Here is a 9,662-nt window from a genome sequence, read left to right as displayed (position 1 = left end):
ATATATATATATATATGTATCCATTTTACCGGAAGTTATGACGCAAGAATCGGATCTTGTGATGGAAAGGCCGACGTGTCGGCTGCGATACGAGCCACGCGGCCGGTACCGTACCCGTGAGTTTGCGATCGAAAGCGCTGTCGGCCGGGAGTGTGTGTGTGTTACATGGCGGCCTTTCATCTCCATCTACCAATCCACTAACGAAGCTTTAGTTAGCTCAGGGCTATAGTAGAAGACACTTGCCTAAGGTGCCTTTGTTGGGAAGCAAACTTCTTACCACACAGCTACACGCTGGCGCCTTTGTTTTATTTATTTTTTATGGTACACCAGCTGACATTTAAGATAGGTTATGGCCTAGTTTGTTACATAAGATGACTTCTGCAAATAGACACTTATTCATGTGCTCTGGTAGCCAATATTCTGTTGTGTCAGGGTGACCTAATGAAAATGTATGTGAGAGAGAGTGTATTTTTCTACGTTTTCTTTTTTGCTGTTTTGTTTCATCAGAATCCCTGCTGTTCCAACCATTAAAATTTGAAGGCAGTTTTTGAAATAAATTAACAGGGGATTAAAAGGACTGGATAGTAGGGATATACATTATCTACACGTTCTCAAAAATATTCTCTCTATACCTGTAGAATAGCGCTGGGAATTATGTTGTACCTTCTTAAAACCCGTGAAATTTTGGGGTCTGCCTCTGCATCGTGAGTCCCCTCTGAATTTGTTGCCTCATAACTTCCAGAAAAATTATTTTATTCTTTTACTGGTTTCAGTCATTTGTTTGTGACCGTGCTGGAGCACCACCTACAAAGGTTTCTTTGGCCAAATAAATCAGCCCCAAGACTTATTTTTAAGGCTAGTACTTATTGTATGAATGTCTTTTGCTGAACCGCTAAGTTATGGAGATCTAAGAACACCAACACCAGTTGTCCAGTGGTGATGGGTGGTGGTGAGGGGCAAAGACAGGCATAAAGACACACTCACATAAAAATCTATCTACCTACCTAGTTGGTTGGCTGGTTGGTTAGTTAACTAGTTCGTTTACTAGCTTGTTAGCTAGATAGCTACTTAGTTAGTTAGCTAGTTAACTAGCTTGTTAGATAGTTAGCGAGTTTGTTAACTATCTATCTAGCTAATTAGTTTGCTAGCTAGCTAGTTAGTTAACTAGCTAGCTGGCTTGTTAACTAGCTAGCTGGCTTGTTAACTAACTAGCTAGCTAGCTTGTTAACTAACTAGTGAGCTAGCTATTAACTAGCTAGCTATCTATAGTGAGTTAGTTATTTAGCTAACTAGCTATCTAGCAAGTTAGTTATTTTCATAGTTACAGAAATAAATCTCATTAACAGGTTGAAGAAAATGAAAAAAGAGAAAGTATTTACTAAATTAGTTTATTTATATACATTTAATATTTACAGTATATTTATAAGTCAAAGAAGATTATTGTAGAGAGTTACGACATAAAATTTATATTACTAATTCTTCCATACTAAGAAACTAGTGTTACACAACAATTCAAAATAGTCTTGGTGAATTAATAGACATGGCATAGAAATAGCCAATATCTCAAAAGAGTGTCGTGGAAATGAATGACAACCAATGAACACTGACTGTGAGTGTTGTGGGGTCAACTGACAAAAAGCGGACACTGAGAGTGAGGTGTTGTGGAGTCAAGTGGCAACCAACGATCACTGATTAATTTCCTAAAAATCAGTGTTTTTATAACTGCTCATACCTGGATTCTAAGAACCGTGTTTCCTGAAAGATTTCTCTTTGACGAATGTTTAGAATTCAAATATTGGCAGTAATTTTAACCAATGGGAAACTAACAATTATATGTATTCGGGCAACATGACCATTACATCATATTACCACCAATAAAAGTTTGTTATTATGACTTGCATCAGTACATAACTAACTAGCTATCTAATGAGTCTGTGGAGTGCTCAGTCACTTGCACGTTAATTTCACGAGCAGGCTGTTCCGTTGATCGGATCAACTGGAACCCTCGACGTCGTAAGCGACGGAGTGCCAACAACAACAACAACAAATGGTGAGCTTATCAAGTGCTGATGTAAAAAGAGTACTTCTTATATTCAGTGAAGTGGTTGGCATTAGGTAGAGCATCCAGCTGTAGAGATCCTGTAAAAGCAGACATTTGGACTTGACTCATTCCTCTACATCATCTGTTCATGTTAAACCATCCACACCTTGCTGACGGGATAGTCAACGCCATCGCCAACAGCAACATATTCTGTTCATTTTTAAGAAAAAACATTTTGTTCTCCTTTTCTTACAGATCATAGAAAATGTAACAGGGGCAAAGAATGCATAAGTAAAATCCAATTTAGATATGACAAATATCGTTCCGACCGTCTTAAAGCTGAAAAGGGTCATACAGAATGTAAATTGTAAGTTATTCTCTTCTGTTTGTTTTTTTTTCTTCTTCATTTTATTAAACATTTACTTGCTTTCCTGTTGAGGCGCAACGGCCCAGTGGTTAGGGCAGCGGACTCGCGGTCATAGAATCACGGTTTCGATTCCCAGACTGGGCGTTGTGAGTGTTTATTGAGCGAAAACACCTAAAGCTCCACGAGGCTCCGGCAGGGGATGGTGGCGAACTCTGCTGTACTCTTTCACCACAACTTTCTCTCACTCTTACTTCCTGTTTCTGTTGTGCCTGTAATGCAAAGGGTCAGCCTTGTAACACTGTATCACGCTGAATATCCCCGAGAACTACGTTAAGGGTACACGTGTCTGTGGAGTGCTCAGCCACTTTCACGTTAATTTCACGAGCAGGATGTTCTGTTGATCGGATCAAGTGGAACCCTCGATGTCGTAAGCGACGGAGTGCCAACAACAACAACTTGCTTTCCTACTACAAATTGGAATGATACAGACAAGATTAATATGGTCTTCTGCAAGTGTTTCTTCTTGTATCTTTTACTTGGTTCAGTCATTAGACTGTGGCCATGCTGGGGCACCACCTTGAAGAATTTTTAGTCGAATGAATGAACCCCTGTACTTATTCTTTTAAGGCTGATACTTATTCTATTGGCCCCTTTTGCCAAAAAGCTAAGATATGGGGACGTTAACACACCACACTGGTTGTCAAACGGTGGTGGGACACATACGACAGGCCTCTTTCAGTTTCCATCTATCAAATCCACTCGCAAAGCTTTGATTGACTCAAGGTTATAGTAGAAGACACTTGCCTAAGGTGTCATGCAGTGGGACTGAGCCCAGAACCCTTTTCCCATCCTCAGCTTAATTCTTGCCCTCTGGGTTCATAGCCTTGCAAGCTGTATAGTGCCCACTAGTGCTGGCACCATGGAAAAAAGAAGTACCTAATACATACTATGAAGTGGTTGAGAAGGGCACCAAGAAGGGCATCCTGCTGTAAAAAGTATGCCAAAGTAGGCAACGAAGAATGATACAGTCCTTGGACCTATGAAATCCTGCCAAATTATCTAACCCATTCCAGCATGAAACATAGATGGCGTTGATGGTCAGATTATTCTGTCGAAATGTAATACTTATTTGTTCAGATGGTTTTGAATAAATCCGGCATTATCTTGTAGCTTGGAGATATTGATGATATGATTGTTTATTTTTAGAATGGCATTACAGGGTGGGTGTAAAAGGCCAGATCTGGTCAATTTGGACATAAAACAAGCAGAATATTTGAGCTGGATATGTCTGGTTTAACCCATTACCTATCAGTGATCTCATATGAGATCACTTAAAAATTACAAATTTCGTAATTATCTGTCAATATTTACACATATCTAACCTTTTTGCTATATCTACTAGGTATATTTCTCTGATATTCAAATGAGGTTTGCAAATTTTTCACCCAATATCTCGCTTATTTCTATTTAACCCTTTAGTGTTCAGATTAATTTGTCAAAAGTAATCCTTATTTATTCACATTTCAAAAAATTTATCTGATATTATTTTGTAGCTTCAAGATAGGAAAGATGTAATTGCTTATTTTTAGAATGACATTGCAGGGTAGGTGTGAGAAGCTGGCTCTGGCCAGTTTGAGCATAAAATGTGTTGAATATTTGGGCCGGATACAGCCGGTTTAAACACCAAAGGGTTAAAATGTTATTTTGATCATTCCAGTGTGTTTCTAAGGCTGTTTTATGCTAGAAATCAAAGTTTCATAAAAAAATTCCAGTTAATAGAATTATGGGAGGTCATTCTGTCAAAAGTTATGCTTATTTATTCACATTGTTTTGAAATAATCATTAGCTTGTAGTTTCAAGATTTTGATGATGTGATTGTGTATTTTTAGAATTTCATTGTAGGGTAGGTGTGATATTCTGGATCTGGCTGGTTTGAACATAAAACATGATATGGACAGTTTAAATGCTAAATTTTTAACTTAATTTTTGCACTTATTCATCATCGTCATCATTTACATCCTCATCCTTATATTATGTTTACTTTCAACGTTGGCATAGCGAGCAGATGTGAAAGCATGGCTTGGCATTGTCATCACTGTCCAAGTTCTTAATCATTGGTACAGTCAAAGTTGGATTAAAACCCATAGAGGCCCTAAGCACTTAAAAAGTGTTGGTGCCCTCAAGTATATGTAAATGGTTCAAAATCTAAAATGTATTTTTACTTTCCAAAATGAAACAAAACTAACAAAAAGATGGAAAATAATGTTTATTTTTGTATACCTCCACTTTATTTATATTTGAAAAATTTTCTCTTTTGTTTTTTTTAAAAATTTAATTGCAAAGTTTTTGATGATCTCGTTAAAATTAATTTTACGTAAAACTTCTGCTTCTATACTTAGTTGAGATAAGGCATTACGAATATTAATTTAGCAAATTTAAAGTGATTTCTTTTGTGCCATAAACCATTTACCATTTCTGTGGTGCCTCCATCTCTTGAAGCCCTAAGCATGTGCTTATTTTGCTGAATGGTTAATCTAGCGCTGGTTACGGTCCCCTGAAATAGGTTGGAGGATTATGTATTGTTTGTTCACTTTCATGTTGTTGTTTACTGCTGGATGCCCTTCCTTTCAGCAAGTATTATATGGAACATGTTGGGGCCATTTTATCATAAGCACTGAGATCAGAAAGGCTGGGTTCTATTGGCCCTACATTTCTTTTCTACTCATTTGCCAAACCATTTTACAGTTTTTCTTTTTATCTAATTTAATATCGAAAGAAGAAAAAAATGAAAAAGAAAAACCCCAAAATGTATAAAAGATCAAATTATCAAGAAAAAAAGACCCCATAACTACCTGATCAAGGTAACAAAAAAGGATTAAAAAAAAAGGTGGAGGAAATTAAGTAGCAGAAGATTGGGGCAGAGGGTCAGAGTTTACTAGGGTTAGGGTTTTATCATGGTACCCTCACTGTGGACTGGTTGGTGGGGTGGATTTGTGGTAGCAGAATCTGGAAAGCATTGAACTAAAATATTTTGTAGTGGAATTCTAATGATTGCAATTCTCCTTTCTAATTCTATATTTTGCCTCAATATATCAACCTTGTTATGTTGACAAATAGAAACTAAAATAAAACAATAAAAACAAAACTAAATTCAGTGACCACCACTACCACCACCATTGCAACTGCCACCACTGCCACCGGCACCACCACTGCCACCGGCACCACCACTGCCACCATCACACCAGCAGCAGCAGCCATAGGAACCATGCAAAAACAGACATGGAGCCTGAACAGCTTAAGAACAGTTAGTTCTTAATCAGCTTAGTTCTTAGTCAGGTGGCCAAATCTTGTCAAGCTATCCAACTCATGCCAGCATGTAAAACAGATGTTAAATGATGATGGTGATAAGCTTCTTTCAGTTTCTGTCTACTAAATCCACTGACAAGGCTGGCTCAAAGCAATACTAGAAGACACTAGCCCAAGGTGTTGCTCAGTTGGGACCAGCCACATTAGTAAAGCATTTCATTTGAGATATTGGAATATGAATGTTAAACTTTTTACATGTTTTTTTTTCTTCTTCTTTTTATTCCCTATGCATCTCCAATATAATATTGCAAACTTTATGGATCTCATGTTTATTTACTTGTTTTTCAGGAAAATATATGGATCAGATAAGAAATGTGTAACTGAAAATCTGAAATACTGTCCAGAAGCAACAGGAAAAACTCTTGAGACAAGGTGGACAGATATGAAGAAAGATGTCGATTCTTGTAAGTAACATTGTTTTTAATTGTCTTAATGTCATCAGTTTTGTGTAACAAAATTTTTACTTTTTTGGTCTATGATCAGTAAGTGTTATTTCCTATTTGCTCCTATCTAGAAATCAAAGGAGATCACAACTTGGACAACAGTATTTTGAAACTGATCTGTTTTCCATTACATTTCTGACAGATTCACCATGGAGTTGCTGAAGCAGAAATATCGTTATAGCAAATAATCTGCTCAATACCACAGATTTGCTTGTCAGTTGCTTGACCATAACCGCTTGAGCATGTGTGTCTCTGATCATGAGCAAGATTTGTGTAGTAGCCATATGGTTGAAAGGGATTCTTTGGGCTTTGAATAAATATTGTAACACAAGCAAAGTTTGAAGGAAATATTAACCATTTTTCATACTTTCTAGGGGAAAGCAAATAGGAAACAACAGTTGCTACCCAAGGGCAAAAATTGTGTTAGACAGGGTAATCATTATTATTGTTATTATTACTAGCAATTGTGTATCGGCCCCTTTGCCTTTCCCTTGGATAACATCGGTGGTATGGAGAAGGGAGGCTGGTATGCATGGGCGACTGCTGGTCTTCCATAAACAACCTTGTCTGGACTTATGCCTCAGAGGGGAACTTTCTAAGTGCAATCCCATGGTCAGTCATGACCGAAGGGGGTCTCTCAACTGGCAATTGTGTAACTGTGCGGTTAAGAAACTTCCTTCCTAACCACTTGGTCCTGGGTTCAGTCTCACTGTGTGACAAAGTGGATGACTGTCTTCTACTCTAGCCCTGGGCTGAAACAAGATCCTTTGAGTGTGTTTGATGGACAGAAACTAAAAGAAGCCTGTCATATATATATATATAAAAATATGTGAAGAAAGGTACAGAAAAAGAGTGTTAGTGTTTGAAATCCTCTTACTGTCATCACTTTTGTTATTGTCGTCGTTATCTTCATTGTCATAATCATCATCATTGTTATCATATAGCCAAGGCATGGCGACATGATAATAATGTTTGTTTCCTAACCACTTAGTTCTGGGTTCAGTCCCACTGTGTGTCAAGATGAATTAGTGTCTTCTACTCTAGCCCTGGGCTGAAACAAAGCCTTTTGAGTGTATTTGATGTGTGTAATATGTATGTATGTATGTATGTATGTATGCACGCACGTACGTACGTATGTATAATTTCATACATACTTTTGTACATGCGTTATCATACTTATGTATATACAAATGATAATGACAACTTACAAATAGAATTTCAAAGGCTTTGTTAATGTGTCTGTGTTTGTCGCCCCATCATCGTTGGACAACTGATGTTGGTGTGCTTGCATCCCTGTAATCAGAGATTTGGCAATAGGGACCAATAGAATAATTACTAGGCTTAAGAAATAAGTCCTGGGGTAATTTTATTTGGTGAAAGCCCTTCTCTGTATTTCTTATCATTTCAATATTAAAAGATTATACAATCCATTTTGAGAGTAAAATTTATAAATTATCATCCATTTAAAGTTTGTTTATTCATGATACCCCACTCACCACTTAGGTGGGCGTTAGGCATAACAACTACTTAAAATTGGAAGTTACAAAAAATTGTTATATACCACTGGTTTAGAGTTTGGGAAGAGAAATCATACCACCATAGAATGTAATTACCATTATTGACAGAACCACAATGGAAACTTAGAGAAAGGGAAGACTATGTTTATCTACAGTTGATAGTATAGGGGCTGTGAAGGCCAGGGGCATAGTTGCATGGGTCCTTCCTGCAAACCAAAGATGAAGAAAGAAAGAAAGAAAAAAAAGAAAAAGGATGAATGAACATAGTTCACATAAAAAAAGTTGTAACTTTGATCTGTCAGGCTCCAGATCACAGACATTCCAAACGTGGCTGTTTTGACTATTTTTTCATTTGGATATTTTCAACGAAGGCTTGCATTATCTAAATGTCCCTATCAACTTAATAAGCTCATTCTCACCCTCCCTTATATAATACAGAGTAGTCTTGTATTTCTATTAAAAAACATCTGGGCTTGTTCTTCCTTTACAATCTAGCCTCTCATTGCCTGGCTTAGCACCATCACAATTGCCCCTCCTCCTCTTCAATACTACCCCCCTCTGTTTAGCTGAGGTGACTTTACTCCTTTCTTTTTCCTTTCTCTCCCTTATAATTTTCCCCTTTTTAATTTCTTCCTCTTCCCTTATTTTCTTGCCTTGAAGGTTACTTGGCAATCTAACTGTCTACTTTGGTATGGTTTTTACAGCTGGATGCCCTTCCTAATGCCAACCACTAAACTGTGTATAGGGTGCTTTTTACATGGCACCAGCGCAGGTGAGGTTTGCCAAGTACCTGTAAAATAAAACCCCTTAATTGAGCTGAACAAAGAAGCTATGATAAAGGGAAAGAGGTAAAGATCTGCTTTGGTCATGAATGACCATGGGATTGCACCTAGATGTTCCCCTCCAAGGCACAAGTCCAGGCAGGGTTGTTTATGGAAGACCAGCAGTCATCCATGTATACCGGTGTCCCCTCTCCACGCCACCGATGTTATCCAAGGGAAAGGCAAAGGTGCCAATACAACTTGACACCAGTTAAATGATGATGATGATGATATGCATATATATATATGTATATCATCATCATCACCATTTAATGTCTGTTGTCCATGCTGGCATGGGTTGGATGGTTTGACCAGGGCTGGTAAGCTGGAAGGCTGCACCAGACTCCAGTCTGATTTGGCGTGGTTTTCTACGGCTGGATGCCCTTCCTAACGTCAACCACTCCAAGAGTATAATGAGTGCTTGTATGTGCCACTGGCACGGGTGCCATTGGCATGACGCCAGTATCTGCGATGACAGTGATTTTACTTGGCTCGATGAATCTTCTCAAGCACGACATAATGTCAAAGGTCTCAATCATTCGTCATTGCCTTCATGAAGCCCAACACTCGAAAAGAGCTTCACACATGCCACTGGCACATCTGTCTCTTTGCCTCCATGAGGCCCAACACTTGAAAGGTGCTTTTTACGTGCGACCTGCCATGGGTGTCAGTTACATGACACCAACATTGGCCATGACTACGATTTCACCTTGCTTGATGGGTCTCCTCAGTTATAGTATATCACCAAAAGTTTCAGACACATTGCCTCTGATACATATGTATGTATCTAACCCATACCGACATAGGAACATGAACGTTAAATGAGGATGATAATAATGATGATGATTAGATATTTGAGATGGAATGTAGCGCATGTTTGTGAGTCAGAGAGATCATTGTACTGTATAGGGAAATAGATTGTTTGTGAGTCAGAGAGATCATTGTACTCTATAGGGAAATAGATTGTTTGTGAGTCAGAGAGATCATTGTACTGTATAGGGAAATAGATTGTTTGTGAATCAGAGAGATCATTGTACTGTATAGAGAAATAGATTGCTTGTGAGTCAGAGAGATCATTGTACTGTATAGAGAAATAGATTGTTTGTG

At 38.1% G+C, this 9,662-nt stretch overlaps 1 protein-coding gene across 1 annotated transcript in view; it reads left to right on the top strand.

The window, feature by feature from the left end:
- Positions 1-9,662, top strand: part of LOC106873900 (uncharacterized) — a 17,059-nt gene that overhangs the window by 4,755 nt on the left and 2,642 nt on the right. The window contains exons 2-3 of the mRNA XM_052976967.1: positions 2,297-2,408; positions 6,063-6,178. Of these exons, the coding sequence (XP_052832927.1) occupies positions 2,297-2,408; positions 6,063-6,178 (228 nt within the window). The remainder of the gene's footprint in view (positions 1-2,296; positions 2,409-6,062; positions 6,179-9,662) is intronic.

Source organism: Octopus bimaculoides, chromosome 26, assembly GCF_001194135.2.
Source record: "Octopus bimaculoides isolate UCB-OBI-ISO-001 chromosome 26, ASM119413v2, whole genome shotgun sequence".
NCBI lineage: Eukaryota > Metazoa > Mollusca > Cephalopoda > Octopoda > Octopodidae > Octopus > Octopus bimaculoides.
Note: the sequence above shows the minus strand (reverse complement) of the source record. Positions and strands in the feature narration are given on the sequence as shown.